Here is a 22,963-nt window from a genome sequence, read left to right as displayed (position 1 = left end):
TCTGTAGTTGGAAGGAGCCTCCGGGTCAAGATTAGGTTTCTTGATCAGAGGAATGACCATGGCTTGCTTCCAGGTCGGAGGCAAAAAGCCCTCGCTCAAAGAAAGATTAAGGATGGGATTGGCTATAGGATTTATAGCATCTGCCACTCTCGCCAGAAATTTTGCCGGGCATGGGTCTAATGGTGAGCCCGACTTAAGGTTCCTCATCAGGGTTAAAGATATGTCAGCCGAGAGAGGAGGAAAATCGAGCAGGACTGGGCCCGGTGGAGACAGAGGCACTGCCTCAATCGGCCTCACAGACACATTATCCAGGTCTCTCTGCGGAAAGGAGGCCTGGATTTGCCTGATTTTGGTGGTAAAAAAGTTGGCAATAGTGTTGGCCCAGATCTCTGTCGGGGCACTCTGAGTGGAAACAGACCGAGGGCCAGTAAATTCCCGCACGATTGAGAAAATCTCCTTACAGGAGTTGGCAGCGTCGTCAATCCTTTTGGCGAGATATCGTTTCTTGCTCTGAAGAACAAGTACATGGTATGCCTTCATCGTTGTTTTATAACGTTGTTTAGCCTCAGGCTCATACTGGGCTCTCCATGCACGCTCTGCCACTTTGCAATGCCTGCGGGCAATGGCTAGGTCCTCCGTGAACCAGGGAGCAGAGACCCGTCGAGCAGCGGACCTGGGTGGCTGGAGGGGAGCGAACTCATCGAGTCTGGCGAGGAGCCATGATTGTAAGCTCTCCAGATCTTCCTCTAGATCCCCAGTACAGACCACAGGGTGATCAATTAAGGCATGTGTGAGCATGTCCGAGGTCACCCTGTGCAGTGTTCTGTAGTTGCTGCCCTGCTGTCTCGTAGTTCTGGCAGGGGGGGCCGAGATAGAATGTATTTCGAAGTGGGCCAGGAAATGGTCAGACCAAACGATAGGCGAGAGTGTAACGTTCATGATAGGTATGGTGGAAAAAACCTGATCAAGTGTGTGGCCTTTATCGTGGGTAGGACCAAAAAGATAAGGGGAAAGGCCCAGGGTAGATGTAATATCCAACAATTTGATGGCATTTTGGTCATTGTGGTCGTCCATGTGAAAATTAAAATCGCCTACCAATAAGCACTGCTCCGATCTTGATCTGCGTCCGCAGAGTAATCATATTGTCTCCCATAGTCATATCCCGCATCCTCAGTGTGTGTGGGCGAGTATGCAGAAGTGTCTTGGCCATGGTAGCTTACAGTCTCAAAAAGGACAGGTGATGTAGAAGAATCTCTTTTCTTTTTTAGTGGGATTTTATACGATTCGATAGGATTTTCCGACCTGATTTTCCTTTGATAGATGGAAAGTGTGCCAGTTTCGGAGTTGATATACAGCTTTGACTGTTCATCATAGGAGGGCGCTTGGTATACAATGTCCTCCTCTGGGGGATGACTTCTTTTTCCTGTTGACACCAACCTGGGTGTCTCGACCCCTTTTTTCAGATCGAGCGCCTTAGGGCGTGCAGTTGGGGGCAGCCCAAACTTTATTGGAGGCTGTGAGTCTTTAGACAGACTGACCTTTTTCAGGGCCGGCGTCGATAGAGGTCCAACGGACGAAGCCCTTTCGTCAGTATGCCGCAGGCTTTGCGTTGACTTCGGTGCTTGAGGCGTTGGAGGCGCGCTCTTTTGCCTCGGTTTGACGTGCTCCTTCGAGGCGACTTGTTTTCGGCTCGAGGGCTTTGGCCTGTCGACTCGTTGCTTCGGATCGAGAACCTTCCGAGACTAGAGTCCCTTGTTCGTGTCGCTGTCCGTCGACGTCTACCTCGTCGGTTCGACTTGCTTGACTTTGGTGCTGGATTTCAGCGCACCGATCTTCGGCTTGACGGCCTTCAGTTTTGACCACGTAGGGTCGTCGACGCCTGTCTTCTTTGTAGAGTCTGACATGCTCGAACTCTTCGATCTGAAGACTGTCTTCAGCAGTTTCGGTTTTGCCTCGACGGCTTTCGGTTTCGCTTTTAGTAGTGCGACAGATTGCTCGTGTGATATGTTCTTATCCAGGCCGAGACGAGGGGCTATCTAACGTTCCACCTGATCTTGGCTAAGGCCTTCCGGCGATGCCTCGACCTGAGCCCTTGGAAGCCGTTCAGTGTCTGTTCTGGGCTCCGTACCCACAGTTGGGCCTGGTTCATCGCTTGAGTCGTCATCGACGGCTCCGATGGGGGATACGTCGTCCCTTACCTCGACGTCGTAATTTTCGCCTTCATCTTAGACGTCTTCATAATAGGTGGAGTCATGCTCCGAACCGGGATCCGATTGCTGTCCTGGATCCTGAGCCTCGACGACCTCATCGTCTTCTTCACCGAAGATATTCACCGGGTCGGGCGCTGGCTTCGACATAGTTTGCCTCGCCGCACGTCGGAGCCTAAGAGTCTTCTTGGACCGGAATCGAGCACAAGCTAGACAGTTGTCTTCATTGCGGTCGGGTGATAAGCACTTGTTGCACACCGGGTGTACATCGATGTGCGGGTACTTAGAGTTACAAAGGGGGCATTGCTTGAACGGGCTCCGTTCCATCGACGATCGGGCCTCTGGTGTCGAAAAGGCCACGCGGCGCTCCTAGACGTCCTGCTCGAAAGAACTGGAACTATAACTCGGCACGGAAAGACAATACCGACGACCCCGAAGGCCTGTTAACCTTTAGAAAGTTCCCGAACTGGAGTAAAGAAAAGTACATCCGAACCCAATGGCGGAAAAAAACAATCTGAGGATGGAGAGGATGCCCATGTGCACTGTAGTCCGAGGGAGGAGCCACCTATCTCGTGATACTTCTAAGACTCTTCCAAGACAACGTGCAATCATCCGGACCCAACACTAGGCGGCGATCTATGCACAAGAAATTAATTCAGCAGCCCACATGCCTCGAACTGAGTGGATGCATATGTAGATGTTGAAATTACTGAATAGGTTGTTGTAACTGGTATCTCCATTTTTTTAACATTTTAGTTTCTATTTTTGAATATGTGTATCAAAGGTTATATTACGGTGAGAGGAGGTCTGCCAGTCTCCACAAGGATGATGTCATCAGTGAGGTCATCAGTGATGTCATAAGTGATGTCACTGACCATGTCATGAGTGATGTAATATGTTACGTTATCAGCAGTGCATTGTGGGCGCACGAGTTATAGTTAGCTGAACTAACTATAACGGGGGAATTTCAATGGTTTTGTACGAGTGAAATGTCCAGCTAACTATAACCTCTGTGAAACCTATGTTTTTTTCAGTGAATTTCTAAGATTTTTTTAAATGCGAATTCCTAACTATAACGTGGCTGATACCTATGGTTCTTTCAGTGAATTTCTAAGGTTTTTTAAATGCTAATTCCTAACTATAAAGTGGCTGAAACCTATGGTTTCAGTGAATTTCGAAGGTTTTGGAAATGATCATTTTTAAATGTGTTAATTGTTATTTTTTTTATACTTGTTTACTACATGGTTTTAAAGTATTTATTTTTAGATATATTTTATTTTTCAAATTACATTACATATTTGTAATATAAATTGAAAAAATGTTTTTAAAAATATTAAGAGGAATTCATTCCCTAACTCAAAACGGGCCACAGGGCATGTTTGCACACACACCACCTCAAGCCCGCCCCCTCCCTTCACCACTGTGCCATCGTGCCCCGATTTAAGTTGGGGGATTAAGTCCCCTTCAATACTGGGGGTCCCTGGGGGCCAACTAGCCCACCAAGAACCTCAAGTATGTGCCAGGGGGTTGCATTGCAGAGAGGTTTAAAAAGGGGCGTGGCCTCTTTACACATCTCTAACGCAGCCCCCTGGTGCATACTGGAGGTTCCTGGTGGGCTAGTTGGCCCCCAGGGACACCCAGTATTAAAGGGGAATTAGTTCCCCTTCTGCAAACGTGGCAGGGGGCTGCATTGCAGATAGGTGTTCAGAGGCCACGCCCCTTTTTGCAACACTCTGCAACGCAGCTCCGTGGCGCTTACTGGAGGTACCTGGTGGGCTACTTGGCCCCCAGGGACCCCCAGTATTCAAGGGGAATTACTTCCCCCTCGGCAAACGCGCCTGGGGTTTGTTTGTTTTGGGGGGGGGGGGGGGGGGGGGAGAGAAGAGAATCGGCAGGATACACATACCCTACGCGCATCCTGCGATTTTTTTAAAAAAAACATTTTTTTTGGTCCTTGGGGGACCCCCTGAGCAGGCCTAGGGGGTCAGGGTGTTTCTACCCTGCCCCCTTTGCGTTTTTTGCGCACTTTTTCAGTTTTCTTGTGCCTCGGTTCTATCGAGACAAGATGGCTGCCAACACTTCCTGGTTTGGGTGTTGACAGTCGACAGCCAATTAGCATGCAGCTCGTGCTCGTAACGGTACGCGTATAATCCTGGGACGGTTTCTTCGTCCATAGATATATCTATTTTACTTTTGATTTTCCCAGGAACTACTGCACGGATTTACACCATTTAACAAAAAGAGTCATCTGTGAAAAAACTACCATTTTGCCAAATTTTGTGTAATTCCGTTCAGCAGTTAGGGCCGTAGCCCTTTTTTTTTTAAATATGTTTTTATTGCGAAAACATGAGGCACAAAGTACATACTCATGAGGACCGTTCATAGGAAAATAATAGTAACATTATGGTGCAGGGAGCATACACAGCCAATTACAGCCCACATCCCGGGGCTGGGCGGCGTAGGAGCAGAACATACAATTCGTCTTTGTGCACAAAAGATATGAACTTATCATTGAGTTCGCGAGTTTTATCACGTTGCATACACATTTCAAAATGAACCAGTTGAACAACAAACAATTACCCCATAAATTGCATCAGTAGCACAGAACCGAATATAGTAGGACATTCATGTGAGGGTCGGGAGAGGCACAGGCAGTGCAGTACTGCATAGGCTCACGGGAGACACAGTTATGTCTAGACATATATATCAAGGAATAGTAGAGTGGCTATGTAGGGCCCCTACACCAGACCCAAATCTCCCACAGTCACTCCCCCCCAGTACAATCAGAATCCAAATCAGCAGGGGAGAGCAACTCCGCGCTTGTGGCATCTGAATCATCCTCCTCTAGTCCCTCCATACACAGCACCCTCCAAGCTAGCAAATCATCCTGTAGCTTCCTATCTCTGCGAGTGCGCCGCATGTGAGTCTCCTCCGCCAAGGCCCATTCTCTCGCATCTTTCAGCCATAGGGAGAACTCCGGCGCCCTCTGACCCATCCATGTAATGGCGACACGTCTCCGCGCCAGGACCAGGAGTTGTAGGAATTTATAAGATAATGAATATGCTACTTACCAGTATGCATCTGTTCTTGGCATGTAGGGCTGCTAACATTCATATCTTAGCATTAGATCGCCGCCTAGTGTTGGGTCCGGATGATCGCACATTGTTGTCCTGGAAGAGTCTTCGAAGTATCCTGAGATAGGTGGCTCCTCCCCTGGACTACAGTGCGCATGGGCATCGGCTCCATCCCCAGATTGTTTTTCGCCATTGTGGCAGAAGATGGAGTGAAAAGTGTAAAGGATGTCCATGCTAATGAATAAATACAATAGTATACCTGCAGCTGCGACAGGCACCGGGGAGGAGGGCGGGCGATATTAATGTTAGCAGCCCTACATGCCAAGAACAGATGCATACTGGTATGTAGCATATTCAGTTCGAGGCATGTGGGCTGCTAAATTCATATCTTAGCATAGAATACATAGCAGTCCCTCCATCAGCGGCGGTTGCCCGTGCCAGCTGCAGAAACCTGAAAAAGTGTTTTGAGAACAGCCTGTCCTACAGCAGCTTGCTGCTTGGAATGCACATCAACACAGTAGTGTTTTGTAAAGGTATGTGGTGTAACCCACGTGGCTGCTCTGCAAATATCCTCTAAAGGGATGTTCCCTAGGAAAGCCATGGATGCCCCCATTTTGCGTGTGGAGTGCGCCCTTGGGGGTATTGTTAAAGTGCGCTTGGCCTTTTGATAACATATTTGGATGCACTTAACAATCCATCTGGCTATTCCTGCTTTGGAAATAGGGTTGCCTTTGTGTTGTGGTGCGAAGGCAACAAAAAGTTGTTTTGTTTTTCTAAAGGGTTGTATCCTGTCTATGTAGTACATCAACGCCCTCCGTACATCTAAGGTATGGAGCATTCTTTCTGCCACCGTTTGTGGGTTTTGAAAGAATGCCGGTAAGTCAATAGTTTGGTTGAGATAAAACTGTGACACCACCTTCGGAAGGAATTTGGGGTTAGTGCGTAGCACTACCCTATTTGGATGAATTTGAATGAATGGCTCTTGGATTGTGAGCGCTTGCAGCTCACTAACACGCCTCAGAGACGTAATAGCTATTAGGAAAGCTACTTTCCACGTAAGGAACTGGAGTTCACACGAGTGCAGTGGCTCAAATGGTGGTCCCATCAGTCTGGTGAGAACGACATTGAGGTTCCACACCGGAGCTGGCGGTGTTCTTGGGGGAATGACTCGTTTCAGACCTTCGAGGAAAGCTTTAATGGCAGGCACTCTGAAGACAGAGATGCTGCCTGTTTTGAAGATAAGCCGCTATGGCGGATAGATGTATCCGAATGGAAGTGTACGCTAGATTGCACTTGTAAAGATGCAACAGATAGCAAATGATGTCAGGGATAGATGCATCTAGCGGGTTGATGTCATTGGCTGTACAGTAAATGACGAAACGCTTCCATTTTGCAGCATAGCATGCCCTGGTAGTTGGCTTCCTTGCCTCCTTGATGATGTTCATGCATTCTGGAGGTAGGTTAAGGTATCCAAACTCTAGGACTTCAGGAGCCAGATCGCCAGGTTGAGCTGTTGCGGATCTGGATGCTGAATTTCTCCATGGTTCTGCATCAAAAGACTGGGCGTGAGGCGCAGTCTTTGATGCGGCACCACTGAGAGTTCGAGGAACGTGGTGTACCAAGCCTGGCGCGCCCACGTTGGAGCAACTAGGATGAGAGTCATCGCGTGCTGCCTTAGCTTTCTTGCGACCAGCGGTATCAGAGGGGCTGGCGGAAAAGCGTACGCAAATTTGCCTGACCAGTTCATCCATATCGCATTCCCCTGCGACTGTGGGTGAGGGAACCTGGCGGCAAAGTGTTGGCATTTTGCGTTTTCTTTTGTGGCAAACAGGTCTATCTCCGGATGACCCCACTGCTGGAAGTACGGGTGGAGGACAGATGGGTGTATCTCCCACTCGTGCATTTGATGGCTGTACCTGCTGAGCAGATCCGCCATCTGGTTGTCCTTTCCTGGGAGGTGTTCCGCCATGAGGAAAATGTTCCTCTGAATGGCCCACTTCCACATGCTCTGAGCCAGATGAGACAGCTGTGGCGAGTGGGTGCCTCCCTGCTTTTGAATGTAGTACATCGCAGTCATGTTGTCCGTCCGGACTAACACTACCTTGTTGCACAGATGTACAATGAAGGACTTGATCGCCATGAAGATTGCCATCAGTTCCAAATAGTTGATGTGCATCTTCTGTTGCTGCGTCGTCCATAGTCCCTGCACTGTGTAAGTGAGCAGATGAGCTCCCCATCCCTGGAGAGATGCGTCCGTTGTCAGGATAATCTGCGGCACTGGCTCTTGGAACAGTCGGCCCTTGCAAAGGTTGTGTGGAGTCCACCAATGCAGAGAGTCGTATGCCCGACTGGTAACCAACACTAGGTCTGTCAATTGCCCCTGAGCCTGTGTCCACTGATTCGCTAAGCACTCCTGGAGCGGGCGCATATGTAACCGTGCGTGAGGGACTATGAAGATGCAGGAGGCCATCATACCTATCAACTGCATGAACACTCTCGCTGGAAGCGAGTGTTGTGGTCTGAACTTCTGGATTAGAGACTGCATGCTGTCTATCCTGATTTGGTTTGGCTGAGCCATGGCCGTCAGGGTATTGATCGTCGCACCTAGGAACTGCCGGACATGTGCCGGCTGTAGATGCGACTTTGGGTAGTTCAGCGAGAAACCTAGATTGTGAAGGAGGTGAATGGTAGTCGACATGTCCGCGGCGCACTGTTGTTCCGACTTGGCTTGAACGAGCCAGTCGTCTAGGTAGGGGTAGACATGGATGTTCTGCCTCCTGAGGTGCGCTGCTACTGTCGCCAGACACTTGGTAAACACCCTTGGGGCTGTGGTGACTCCGAAGGGTAGGACCTTGAACTGGTAATGCTTGCCTTGAATAGTGAACCTGAGGTATTTCCTGTGGGACGGGTGTAGTGGAATGTGGAAATAAGCATCCTTGAGATCTAAGGTTGCTAAGAAGTCCCCTTGGTTTAGCAAGGGAAGAATCTGTTGCAGTGTAAGCATATGGAAGTGTTCTGATAGTATGTACAGGTTGAGGGGACGTAGATCTAGAATGGGTCTGAGAGATCCGTCCTTCTTTGGAATAAGGAAGTACAGGGAATATACCCCTTTGCCTTCCTCTCCCACCGGCACGAGCTCGATTGCGCCTTTTTGCAGCATCACCACTACTTCCTGCTGCAATAAGTGCAAGTGCTCTGCGGACATAGGCCTTTGCCTTGGCGGGATGTTGGGTGGAGTGGATTTCAACTCTAGGCAATAACCATACTGGACTAGTTGTCGCACCCACCTGTCTGTGGTGATGTTTCTCCAGACGGGCAGGAACTGCTGCAGTCTCCCCCCGACAGGTGTTAAGTGGTCGGGGGGCAGCGACAGAGAGTCACTGTTTGCTTGGGGTAGAGGAGCGGGAGCTGTTGTTTCCTCTGCCGCGACCTCTGTTGCTGTTATTTCTGTAACCTCCCTTGTTCTGTTTTGTGAACGAGGATTGTGCTCCACCCCTTGAGAACTGAGATTGTTGACCCATTTGTCCTCTGGTGACTCCACGTGCACCTGAGCGACGAAAATTGCTGCCACGAAACTGTTGTGACTGTAGGGCCCCCATGGACTTAGCAGTTTGTGTCTTTTTTTATTTTTTCTAGGGTGGTGTCAACATCTGGACCAAACAGACTATCAGGATTGACCGGCTGATTAAGAATGGTTGTCTGAATATCCGGTTTAAACCCCGAGATGCGGAGCCACGCCTGTCGTCTCAGCATAACGCTAGTGTTGATAGCTCTAGCAGCTGTGTCTGCGGCGTCAAGTGCACACTTGATGGCTGCGTTTGAGATTAGCTTCCCTTCCTCAATAAGCAGTTTGGTGCCTTCTTGGAACTGTGGAGGCAGGTGTTGTATAATCTGGTCTAGGGTGTCGTAATGCGCCCTATCGTAACGTGCTAAGAGTGCTTGTGTATTGGCAATGCGCCAAAAGTTCGCGGCCTGTGCAGCTACTCTTTTGCCCCCTGCCTCTAGCACTTTGGACTCCTTATCCGGGGGAGGAGCTTCACCCGTCGTCTGGGAGTTGGCACGTTTCCTGGCATTGGCGACCACAAGAGAGTCCAGTGGCAACTGTCCCCGAATGTATGCGGGGTCTGCAGGTGCAGGTCTGTACTTCTTTTCAATACGTGGATTGACCACTCGTGCTCTGGTAGGCTCCTTAAATATGTCCCCAGCATGCATGAGGACTCCCTTAAGCATAGGCAGCGTCTTTACTGTCCTTTCAGAGACTGAAAATGTGTCGAAAAGGAAGTCTTCCTCTACCGGGTCAGCATGCATGTCCACATCATGATTGGCTGCCGCCCTCTCAATTAGTGCATGAAACCCTGCTGAATCCTCTGTTGGGGATGCACGTGCATTAAAAAGCTGCGGGTCATGCCCCACACTTTGGGTGCCCTGGTCACCAGTGTCATCAAATGAATCCGGTTGTGCATCTGGTTCATTGATAGGGAAATTGTATTGCTCGTCCTCATCATACCCCTCACCCGCAGAGTGTTCCGGTGAGGGAGTGGGGCTCCGTCTCGGAGGAGGCTGGATTGGTTCCATGAGGCCTGAATCGTCAAGGGGCACCCTTTTCTTCTTCAGTGGGATGACATATGAGTCCACTGCTTCTGAAGTGATTTTTCTCTTATAGAGGGTCAATTTGCCTGTGTCAGCGTCGATGAAATGCTCTGAATCATCCTCTGATTCGAGTACCCGACGTGGAAGTGGGCCAGCCGTTGAAGAAACCGTCTTCTTTGGTGCCGACTTGGTGGAAAAGGCTTTCGGCGCCTCTTTCGGTGGCAAAATAAAGAGAAGTTTGCTGGAAGGCTTTGCTGGATTGTCCTTTTGCGCCTGCGGCGATGATATCGGAGCCGACGCAGCAGAGGCCTTCTTCCTGATTCTCTGTAGTGATTCGGCGATGGGGGACGTCTCACTCACAGTGGGTTTTGGCGCCGACGAGGATGTCTTGACCTTTCCCTCGGATCCGACGTCTTTGTGGGCCTTGTGCGCTTTGGACGCGGATCCCGCTGTCACCGACCCCGATTCCTGGGACTGGTGCGCAGACGTGCCAGTCTTCGATCCGTGCGCCTGCGTAGCCTCCGTGGAGCTGGCTTTGGCGTGCTTGGACGGCGGCGCAGCTGTTGACCCGTGCCGACCATCTTTCTTAGAGGACCCCTCTGGCGTCGATTTCGATTTTGCAGCAGCGGAATCGACGGACTTCTTCGACTTCTGCGGACCGGAGGTCGACGGAGTCGATGGAGTAGCGGGTACAGTCGTTTTCGCCGGTACGGCAGCCATCTTAGGGACACTCGAGTCCTTAAGTTTCGGTTTCGTTTTGGGGTCGGCCATCTTAGATGTAGTCGATCCCGATGGTTTCGGTTTCGATACAGTCTGCTCAGCAAGTAAGTCCGTGGCCGGGCCAGAAGGCGGGGCTGTGGCTTGCGGCACTGGGTCTTGGGTAAGGCCTACAGGCGATCCCGTGACCCGGTCGGTATCCTCGTAACCTTCGGGGCAGAGCTCGTCCCCTGAGCTATCTGCCGCGGCCCCATAAATCTCTTCGTCGTCTCCTACCTCGTCGACGTATTCAAAGCCTTGACCCACGACTCCGTCGTCGTCTACCGGATCCGCCTCGACCTCCGTCTCGGGTGGGGAGATTTGAAGATGACCCTGGTCCTCTTCTTCTTGGTCGCCGAAGATGTTTTCCGGATCCGGGGCCGCTTGTCTAGCTTCCATGCGCACCGCGCGCCGAAGCTTGAGAGTCTTCTTAGACCGGAACTGTGCACAGGCCTTGCACTTGCCGTCGTCGTGGTCAGGCGAAAGGCATTTGTTACAGACGGGGTGTAGATCGATGTGTGGGTACTTGGACCCACAGAGCGGGCAGTACTTAAACGGGCTCCGCTCCATGTTCAGAAAAGTTTTGCAGTCGTGTCGCGATGAGAAGGCCTCAAAGTCCGAAGAGCGAAAGAAAACTCCGCTTATTCCGGCTCCAAGAGACGGAAGACTCGAGACCGTGCGCAGACAATACCGACGCAAAAAAAGCGAGGCCTTTTGGCCGCTAAAAGTTAGTTTTTCTCGGTTTCGACAGAAAGACGTCGAGACCACATCCGAACCCAATGGCGGAAAAAAACAATCTGGGGATGGAGCCGATGCCCATGCGCACTGTAGTCCAGGGGAGGAGCCACCTATCTCAGGATACTTCGAAGACTCTTCCAGGACAACAATGTGCGATCATCCGGACCCAACACTAGGCGGCGATCTAATGCTAAGATATGAATTTAGCAGCCCACATGCCTCGAACCTTATTCTTTCTGGGATTCGGCACCAGTGCTAGAAGACAGTGGAGGGGCTCTAAAAGAAGAGTAATCTGCGTGGCCCGAGCAACATGGGCCACCACTTTCCGCCAAAAGTCTTGGACCAGGGGGCAGTCCCACGCCAAGTGGAGGAAGCCCGCCCTCCGCGCTCCACATCTAGGGCAATTATGCCGTCTGTCCGCTGATATGCGATGCAGGGAGACAGGCGTCATAAGTACGGTGGACAAAATTAAAATGAATAAGTTTAAAACGTGCGTTGCAGGAGACTTTACGGGTCAAAAGCCTGATCAGTTTCCATCGGTCCACCTCCAGTTCCACTCCCAAATCCGCCTCCCACGCCGCCCAAGACGGTGCCAACGGAGGGGCCGAGTCTCGGCGCATGGCCGAGTAGAGAAGGGAGATCAAGCGCCTGCCTCTCTCACAGGATAAAATGACGTCTAGGGCGTTGGTAGTCGGAGGTGCCTCCGGGTATTGGGGCCACGTAGACCTGGCCACGTCTTGGAGGGCTCCGTAGTGGAGATACTGTCCCTCGTGCAGGTCAAAGGACTCCAAGGCGCGTTCAAAGGACACAAAGGAATCGTCCGGGTAGAGGTCCGCCAGAGTCTCGCATCCGCCAGAGCGCCACTCCCTGAAGGACATATTCTCCTCTAAACAGAGTATCGGGGCCAATATCCAAAGCGGGAGCTCTCAATGAAACAGCGCCCGCTTCAACACTTTCAACGAACCGTTGCCAGATTTCAGCCGTGTGGCGTACCACGTACGGTAGAGCGCCATCGGCGCCGCGACCCTGCATCAGGGTCTCCTGTAGGGTTTTTTCATCAGCCGTACCAGCCAGTAACGCTAGTTCCCAATTCTCAGCGAACCACCTAGCAGCTGGGAGAAGCTGTGCTGCGTAATAGTAGAGGTCAAACCTTGGGGCCTCAAGGCCACCTTCGTCCCAACTCCGCGTCACCGTGCGTAAAGCCACTCTGCTACGACCACCCGCCCAGAGTAGGGAGGTAAGGAGCGAGTTCAAGGTCCGAAATACTCGGGGTGGCAACGGACATAGGGTGTTCTGCAAGGTATAGAGGATCCTAGGGAGCATCACCATTTTGGCAATCGCCAAACGCCCCATTAGAGAAAGGGGAAGCGTGTTCCAAAAGGTGACAGATTTGTGGAGGGCTGAGAGTACTTTGTCGACATTATAGGTCAGTAGAGTCTCATTCGATGTAGCCACCTGGATGCCAAGGTATCTGAATGCCACTAGTTCACAGCGGAAACCCGCATAGGGCAGATCTGCGCCCGGGTCCGGAGCACAGCCCGTCAGCGGGAAAACCAGAGATTTGGATAGATTAACACGTTACCCAGAGGCTGCACCAAATCGGTCCAGGAGTCGTAATAAGACAGGGAGGGCCTCAGAGGGGGAGGTCAGATAGAAAAGCGCATCATCTGCGTAAAGGGATACAATGTTGGTGGTCGCACCCACCACTATCCCCCACTGCCGCAGCTCCACGCGAGCGGCGGTTGCCAGGGGCTCAATTGCAAGGGCAAACAGGAGAGGGGACAGGGGGCAACCCTGTCGGGTGCCCCTCTCCAATGTCCACTCCTCCGATCGGGCTGAACCCAATCGCACCCTAGCTCTGGGCGCCCCGTAGAGTATCTTGATCCAATTGCAAAATCCAGGCCCGAACCCCATAGTCTTCAGCACCTGCATTAAATATCCCCAGTGCACTGTGTCAAAGGCTTTAGCCAAATCGACTGAGACCAAGACTTGAGGACCCTCTCTGTCTTGCACTTCATGGAGGACATGATTCAGGCGGCACAGGTTCATTGCCGTATTACAACCCAGGATAAATACGCATTGGTCGGAGTGGGTCAGTCGGGTCATGTATGGGGCAAGGCGAGTGGCCAAGATCTTAGTGAGGAGTTTGGCATCTGTATTAATCAGGGTTATAGGGCGGTACGCCGCGGGATCGACAGCGTCACCTCCTGGCTTCAAAATCATGCACACCTCTCCTTGGTTCATGGAGGGCGGGAGGGCGCCAGTATGCAGAGCCTCATTATAAACCTGCAGCAGAAGGGGAGCTAAAACGTGCCCGAAGGAACGATAGAATTCGGCTGGGTAACCGTCACCACCGGGGGTCTTCGCACAGGAGAGGGCGGCTATCGCAGCATTAATCTCACCTAGTGTGAGGTGCGTATCCAAGTCCTTTACTGCCGCTTCCGATAGAGTCTGGAGATCTAGGCCCTCAAGGTACGAGTGATAGGCATCTGCCACAATGGACGGGTCAGCCCTATATACGGTTTGCAGAGGCAGCAGAGAACCTCGAGGATATCGGATTCAGAGTGGACCACAGTTCCACCTGAGGCGCGTAAGGCAACTATCTTCTCAGGCGCGAATTCCCGGCGAAGAATCCAGGCCAATAAGCGGCCAGATTTATCTCCTTCGCGGTGGAGGCGTTGTCTATATTGGCCCAATGTAAACTTTGTCAAGTCGGGTAAGTATGTCATGGATCGAGACCATGGCAGCAGACTCCGTTCGCCGATCCGTTGCGTCAGGATTAGAGCCAGATTGGGCGCGCTGAAGCGCAGCCTCCTCCTTCTGTAAGTCAGACAACAACTGTCTGCGGACCCCATATGTGAAGCCCATACAGGCGCCACGTACAACTGCCTTCAAGGCAGTCCCATTTAGTAGAGTAGGGTAGATCATCACCCCCCCAGTTGAGTTCCAAGTATTCCGACAGGGACTCCGCTACGCGGTCTCTGCCCACCGGGTCCAGGAGGAGGTCAGCGGGCATTCTCCACGTGCGCCCCGATCAGGCCACTGCGCCACGCATGTCACCGGGGCATGGTCTGATAGGTATCGGGCTTGATGCGTGACCGTCAAGGTCAGGGACGGAGTAAGGTTAGCCGCAAGAACGCGGTCCAATCTGCTATGGGTACCATGCGTCGGGGTGTAACATGTGTAAATCTTCTGAGCAGGGTGACAGGAACGCCACACGTCCACAGCTCCAAGATTGTGCATCACGTCGCGTAGACGGGACGTCATACGGGGCTTAGTGCCTGGCCTGGGTGGATGTCGATCCAAGTCAGGGTGCAGCATGCAATTGAAGTCCCCAAACCAAAGGAGGGGCGCATCCAAACCCGAAGCCACAAGATCCTGGACTCGCGAAAAGAAAGCCGGTTCATCAGTGTTTGGGGCATAAGTATTAAGGAGCAAGAGCTCTTTGTCATCTAATCTAAGTCGCACCAACAGGTATCTGCCGTCCACATCTGCTTCAACATATTGAACCGCACAGGGAATCCCCGGGGCCACCCATACAAGGACCCCCCTAGCGTATGTAGAGAAGGAGGAATGAAAAATCTGGCCTCTCCACTTCCTGGACAGCCGTTGTGCGCCGTCTTCATCCAGATGGGTCTCTTGCAGACAAGCGATCGAGACCCCATGCCGTTTGAGGAAGGTGAGGACTCTGTGTCTCTTGGTGCAAGTACCCAAGCCACGTACATTCCACGTTAAAAATTTAAAACCCATGGCCTATGAAAACGCTTAATCAGGCTATAGAATAGAGACAACATAACCTGTCGCCCCCCGACCCCCACCGTAGTAGAATCTGCTGGGGCAGCTTTGTCAGTAAGCTGTCCACAAATCAGTGTCAATGTGCATGTGATGCTAAAAATACTTTCTCCACAAACGTCAACCCACCCCCCAACAGCCCCGAAACATTGAGCTTTTACAAAAACTGGTTCCCCCCTCCACCCACGAGTAAGAGGATAGCAACAACAAGAAACGCCACCCCGCCCTTCCCCTGCCAGTGCCAGGACGTACACAGCCACCCCACACAACTCATTCAACACTCACTCACATACAAAACAACCCCACCCACCCTACCTCCCAGCTCCCCGAAAAGACCCAGCAATGTCAGTACAGTACCTGGGCATGTCTCCACCCCTCCGTTAGCCACACAGTTAAGAAGTCACACAAGTTGCAAATTAGCCCCACCCACCTCCCCCGCACGTTAGGCCACAAGGACGCAAGTGTCCAATTATGATCCATTATTCAAAAAAGACCCCCCGCCCAGTGGCAGGAATTAACTAGGGGAACCCAGCAGCGCGTCAATATGAGTGCCCCCACATCAAGAGTATCCACACAAACAGGGCCAATCAATACTAATTAACCGTTCACTCCAACCTTGGCTCAGTGAGGGCCGTCTCCGGGACCACCGGGGCTGTAGAGTTCGTATCCAGAGACGTTTCCTGCTAAGTGTCCGGCACCAGGACGTCACCAGAGTCAGGGGCTGCCGCTGAACTCAGGTTCGCGCTCGCCGGTAATGTTTCCATATGGATAGCTCCATCCGCCCCCACTGTAGGTCGAGGTGCAGGAGATCCCCGAGACTCAGAGCGGCGTCGTCTCCTACTTCGATGCTTCTTTTGTGGTCTGGTCCCCCAAGTGTCCCGCGGGCCACCTCGCTCCCCCGGAGGGAGGTCATCTCCTCTGATCTCGAGCCATTCCCACACCTCCGCCGGTGATTCAAAGAAGTGCGCACGGCCCTGGGAGAGTACCTTGAGTTTGGCCGGGTATAGGAGCATATATTGAAGTTTCATCTCACGGAGTTTTTGTTTGACTCCCACATAAGATTTCCTCTGCTCCTGCACTTGTTGGGTATAATCAGGGTAAATTGACACGGCTATTTTCAATCAGAAGGGGGGACTCCGACTCCCTCGCAGCTCTCAAAATACAGTCATGGTCCTTATAGTTCAGGATCTTTGCTATGAGGGCTCTAGGAGCTTCCCCCGGGCGCGGAGGGGGCACAAGGGCTCTATGCGCCCGCTCTACAACAAATACGTTGGACAATCCTGATTGGCACAAGTGTGTGCGGATCCAAGTTTCAAGGAAGCGTTCAGGGTTCCCCGCCTCCAATCGCTCCGGCACTCCCAGGACCCGAATGTTGCTCCGGCGGGCTCTCCCTTCCGCGTCTTCAGCCAGTCTCTCCAATGCGCGGGTAGTAGACGTAAGTTGTGCAACAGATTTTTGCAGGGATGCCACCTCACCCTGTAACTGCGTAATATTGCCCTCCGCAGTCGAGACCTTGTCTGCCACTTTGTGAAGATCGGTCCTGAGGAGATTCACATCTATGGACACAGTCTCTATCTGTCGTTCCAGAGCAGAGTGGGAGCCCTGAATGGCCTTCAAGAGTTCGGCCCTGGATGGCTCCGTCGGGTTCTCGCTGTCACCTTCAGGCCCCGTCTGACGCGTGATCCTCTGCGACGGTAGGCGCGGGGTGGTATACTGCGTAATAGTGTTTGGTTGGGAGCCCTTCGAAGAGCGGCTGCCTCGAGCCGCCATCTTGTGAGACAGATAATGCACGCAGTTAGCCCCTGCCAGAGGGCTTCGAAGGTCTAACAAGCCAAATGCGTAGAGGTCGAGATCAGGAGCAGGCAGCTGCAAAGCAAGGATAAGGGTCACAACAGTTCAGGGGGAGCGCCCAGGGCAAACCAGTCAACCCCACAGTGAGGCCAGTATAATGGCAGCGGATTCCCCACTTCCACGCAACGGCGAAAGTCCGGCAGTGAGTAAAGTCCGAGACTCGTTGAGAAGGCAGGGAAGCGCCAGCCGATCCTCAATGTGCACCACTCTATGGAGCCCCCCACCTTCAGTTGGGAACAGGCTGGTCACCAGGGCCACAGGGACAGCGCCGCAGGCAAGCACCGATTCACAGTACAGGCCGCATCACATGTGGAGATCAAGAGCCCCACTCCGGAAGCGGCCGAGTATGTACGGGAAGATGGCAGATGGGCGCCGGTCGGACACAATGACTACTCCGCCTGCAAGGCGCCCCGTCCAACGTCCTCAGTCGGTGGCACCCAGCAGAGGGAGCAAGCTAACGTTCAGAGTGGGCACGGCGAGAGCAAGGCCGCAGGCCCCACGTTGCACGTCCAAGGGAGAGAGGAGGCCGGGCGCCCCAGCAGAGTAGGAGACGCCGCGGCCAGTGCGTGGTACCAGGAGGGGTCAGGGGCCGGGCACTCACAGCCGTACAGGACCCCCAGCGCTCCAGGGTCAGTCCGCCGTGCACCGGGAGGAGTAGGCCCTACCCGGATCTCCGCTGCGCGCCACCGCAATCTCCGCGGTCCAGCCCGCGGGCACCCCGGGACCGCCAATCGCCAGTTGTAGGGGCACCTCAGATAAGCAGTGCAGGGTGCAGGGATACACACATCAGGCGCCTGGCTCAGGACCCCTCGCGCGTCTTTCGGGCGGATCGCCCGCAGCCGAACTTCCGCCACAGGCCCAGACCGCGGTCTCGCGTAGTCTCGGGCGGCGCCACGGACTCCGGCAGCGCCGTCACCCCCGCTCTCACGGAAGAGCTCCAAGTTTCTACTAGAGTTCAGGGGTTGCAATCCAGTTCGGGGGGTTCCGGCGTGGAATCCACAGGTTAGGACAGCCCAAAAAGGATAAATGAACAGGATTAGTGAGTCTTTGGGACGGAGCTGGTGGAGCTCACGTCCTGTCGGCCATGCTGCTTGGCCACGCCCCCGGCTGTAGCCCTTCTTAAAGGTCCCTATGGAAAATTGCACAGGGAAAACATGTTTTGGGACCCCCCTTTTTTCTCGCCTCCCACTTCACGACCCCCAAACTTTCAGGGAAGGAGCAGAGCGGAGCATGCCATCTTCTTGGAGAATTTCGATAAGATTCGTCTACCAGAGCCAAAGTTATTCCAAATAGAATGTTGCAGATTTCCTATGGAAACTAGGTCCTAACTATAACTACCGAGTGGCAACCGCCAGTAGGTTATATTACACACACACATCCAAATCGCCGCCAGTAACTGTCTCTCCCGGGCAAGAAGACGAACAGTAGACCGAGATGTCCGTGCCAATCAGTTCTGCTTTATTTCTCGACCAGCCTGTCCGCCATATACACACACACACATACATATACATATACATATACATACACACACACATATACACACACACACATATATATACATACATACATATACATACACATATATATACACATAAACATATACATACACATACACATTAACATATACATACATACACATACATATATACACACATACACATACATATAGATAGAGAGCTGCTTGCAGCGAAATCTGAATTTGTTTTCCTACCTGCTTAAAGCGCAACCAAAGTGTTTACCTAATTGCACACAGACAAGCATTTTCAATGTGTAGACATGATGGATTTCAAAGTTGTAGATTTAGCTTGAACACTCTAGTAAGCATTGTTTTGATGCTGGTCAAGCCAAGCTAGAACTACAGATTTAGAGAAGTCTGCTTTTCTACCACACCACCCGTATTTCATTGACAAGTCCTTCTCGCACTGGCAGGAGCCAGGCACCTTGAGTTTTAATATAATCGCAAATTCTATCCTCCAACTACTGCACTATACTATTTTAGAAGAATTGCATGGAAATGTATAGAAATTAGCATTTTGTGCTCCAAGTGAACAAGACGGCGAAGAACTAGCCCCCTGACATTGCAATGTGCACTTTTGCAGTTTGATATATTTTCGTGTTAACCAGGTGTTAGACTTCTGTTGAGGCTTTCCGTAGTGCCGTCTCTTGGCAAGATTCGCATACAAAGTTTTAACAAAATGTTGCAGTCTTGGCTAGACCCATGGGCACATCCATGACACGGTGTTAACGCCAATGGGCAAGGTCTTAAATTGGCCTCTGTATTATCTGGCTATAAATTAAAGATACTTGTGATAGGGTACCTCACAGGGAGGAAAAACAAATAACTTAAAGGTTCATTAATTACACGCCATTATGTGGTCTTGAAATGAGGCAAAGAACGAAAGTACGCTGAATGGTATTTAGAAGTTATAACAGTCCTCACATAAGAAAGGCCTTTGTGCCTAAAAGGGTTAGTTTTATCTAGATTCGCAAAATTGTTAATGCTTCAGAACATTGTACGTTACATGTCACCACATACTTCAGATTTCTAGCAATTTCTTTCTTCTGCAGGGTTACGGGAAAATAAATCAAAATGCACAGGAAAAAAAAAAGCTATGACCACATCGTCATCGGAGCCTCCAGAAATAACAGGCCAGTAGATATGCCTCAACAAACTGGTTGGATTTGAACTTTGTTGCAAGCATATAACAAAAGTTATAAGAAAAAAGCAGTCAAAATATGGTAGCAGAACATGCTTCCAGTGACTTCTTTAAAATGCACACAATTTGAAAACAATTCAAGTGCTTCCTAGCAAGTAGGTGTACACAGAACCAGTATAAAAACCCTTTATATTGTCAATTAACACAGGAAAAAGGATTTCTGGTGCAAAGAAAAGGAGTTATGGAATTACTGTAACCTGAAGACAGTCTAGAGTGACTTCAAAACAAAAAGAAATAAAAAAAGGATATAGAATGTAAATAAACCACAATGGATGGGCAAAGTTAAGTAAAATGTATTTATTTTTAATGTATGATTTTTTGACGACACTAGACTGGGGAAACTGCGAATGCGGTCTCCAGGCCAGACCTAAAATTGAGAAACTGAGTTATCATTCAGTTGATTTACAAGAATACAGGCAAACTATAATGTAAAACAGGAGCAAAATAGAATGTAAAACAGGCCTAAAATCTATGAACTGGAGTGGTTGGTGGTACTGGGGCAGGGGCCTGTAAGAAGATTTTCTGCATGTCATCTGGGGCAGCAGCATCACAGTAAAACTGATTGTGAACATGGGCTAGACCGTCAGAAAAGTTGACATGCTACAATAGTCGGGAAATCTATAACTCACCAGCACAGCAATTGTTTGCAGAGTCCCCAATGCATAAAACCACCCTGTGCCTTTGAAAGGAAACCAATAATCTTCAAAGCTTTGCCAAACTCACCTTCTTTGGCAGGAAATGCACACCTACAGGGTACTTCTCTGGATTAGTCCATAGCTCTATCTGGGCCAAAACCTGATTGGTGAAGGAGTTACTCATGACAAAGCTGGGGTGACCCATGGCACAGCCCAAGTTCACCAAGCGGCCCTCTGCCAATAGGATTATGTGCCGGTTGTTCTTTAGCTGGTAACGGTCAACCTACAGACGGAGAAGAACAAAAGAGGTCAATAAGATACACTGGCAGAGCACTGGACTAATATTTTTTTTTAGATTGATTACTTTTTTCCTACTAGTGTCAACTAAAAAAACACACTACCAACTTCTTTCTTCAGGCTTAGTGCCTTTCCTACAGTTTAATCAAAATAACCGGACTGATTCAATCAATACGGACAAAACAACCTGCCTGAGAAACGAGGTAAGCTTAATCTCCCCAAGCAGAGGGACAAGGTTTTGGCAGGCAGCATTATGGAGAGAAGTGAAGTACCAACCGTGGAGTAAATAAATTACGTTTTTTCATTTAAAAAAACTTTTGCAACCGTCACCCTTTAGTATGACCAAAACACTGTTGTAAGTACAGATGCATTTTAGGTTTACAACGTTAGCTATGATTATGCAATTGCATTCCAGGATGACCCTGACAACTTTGAGTTTTACCAAACAACAATTTGGCCGCATGGTGGGGCCAGCGCTGGTCGTAAAAGTGGAACAACAACAAATTACTTCACTTTGGAAACGCTCTCTCTGGTAAAGACTGCAGATTGATCACCTTTTGATTACTCCCCATGCATCAAACTGGATCCAAAGACTTTTCAGCATTGCTATGTGGCTCGGCAGTGATGCTGTTCTGCTCTGGAGAGGACATATGTACGTGCCCCTCCCACATGACTACATCAGTTGCTTCAGAGTCTGTCTACACCCCTAGATGCAGAGCCTCAGCAGCAAATTGGCTTGGACCTGCGTGCAGATTCCCAAGCTTGGGATCTTAATAATGATAGAGTCCTATTGACTGAACAGGGAGGATCAGTGAGGAATCTTCAGTTAGTCTGTACCAGAAAGAGCATTACCAAAGGTAAGTAAACTTGTTACTTTGAAAGATTTATAACCGCTGATTCTACACCTTTTAAACTGATACCAAAGCGATGTACCTATTTGGAGTTGGGACTGTGAATAAACTGAAGCCAAAAACTCCTCTAGGACTGTGCGGGAAGAATGACATTCTCAGTGGACCATGCTATCCTTAGCATATCTGAACATATGGAGAAACGTCCACATAGCAGTCTTGCAGATGTTCAGGACATGAACTCTGTGTGCCAACGCAGTGGTGGCAGCTTTGTCTCCAGATGAAATTTCAACGCCGCCCTTTCAGAGGCTGCCTTTCAGCTAACATTTAGCAGATCTACATACAGAGCTGGATCCAGCGGGAGATGGTCCTTTTCATCCAAAACTTGCCTTTTTCCCCCCTCTGTCAAACCCCACAAAGAGCTTATCGTCCACCCGGTGTTCTCTGGTATGATTGCTGTACAAGCGCAGTGCTCTTTTGGGGTCCATGCGATTGAGTTCTCCTGCTCCCTACATTGGTGAGGTGGAGAATAGAAAGCAGTACGGTGACATTCCGACCAACGTGAAATGGCATCACAACTTTCAGCAAGGAGGGTGCTTGAGAATGCAGAACCAATTTGTCAGGGAATGTGGTGGTGTACGGAGGGTTGACAGTTGGAAGCTCACTTAAATGCAAAAAACATTTTATGGAAACAAGGAGCACCATCTTGGGAGTGAGAAGTTGCAAAGGACAGCAGTGAAGCAGCTCACAGGAAGTACACATCAAATATGTGAGGACCAAATCAAGGTCCGACTGTGGCATGACATAGGGATGAAACAGATCTACGCCTTCCAAAAAACACATCCTATTTAGTGATTTAAAGAATCGGGGCTGATACAGCAACTACAAAAAGGCTGGAAAGAGCCAAAAGATAACCTTTACCTGTGCCAAGAGCAAAGCCTTTTCGGGTGTGATAAAACCAATACAATATCAAATAACTGACTGGAGGGGGTCAATATGATGTTGTGTGCCTCAACAAATGCAAAAATAACAATTGATGGACAGAATGCAGAACAATGTCATACATTACCCCAGTACAGAGATCTGGGCCTAAATCCATCGTTTTTTTGCACTCCACACCAGCTCAGACATGGCCATATGCGAATCAGCCATGACCCTGTGCCTCATGGGAACAGTCCAGCCCGAACTGTCAAGCCATGCCATGCTGATAGCCAGAAACCGGTCCTAGGATGCTTGATTCCGGTCCAGGAAAGACATGGCTTGGCAGTTCGGGCTGGACTGTTCCCAATGAGGCACAGGGTCAAGGCTGATTTGCATATGGCCATGTCTGAACTGGGGTGGTGTGGAGTGCAAATAAACGATGGATTTAGGCTCAGATCTCTGTACTGGGGTGAATGTATGACATTGTTCTGCATTCTGTCCAACTGTTTTGCATTTGTCACCCCGAGTGGGATGGGT

General features: G+C 50.5%; 1 protein-coding gene across 1 annotated transcript in view; it reads right to left on the bottom strand.

Moving 5' to 3' along the window:
* Positions 1 to 22,963, bottom strand: part of AHCY (adenosylhomocysteinase) — a 194,800-nt gene that overhangs the window by 56,903 nt on the left and 114,934 nt on the right. The window contains exon 9 of the mRNA XM_078652177.1: positions 20,449 to 20,643. Within this exon, the coding sequence (XP_078508303.1) occupies positions 20,449 to 20,643 (195 nt within the window). The remainder of the gene's footprint in view (positions 1 to 20,448; positions 20,644 to 22,963) is intronic.

The sequence above is a fragment of the Lissotriton helveticus genome, chromosome 7 (assembly GCF_964261635.1).
Source record: "Lissotriton helveticus chromosome 7, aLisHel1.1, whole genome shotgun sequence".
NCBI classification, from domain to species: domain Eukaryota; kingdom Metazoa; phylum Chordata; class Amphibia; order Caudata; family Salamandridae; genus Lissotriton; species Lissotriton helveticus.
Note: the sequence above shows the minus strand (reverse complement) of the source record. Positions and strands in the feature narration are given on the sequence as shown.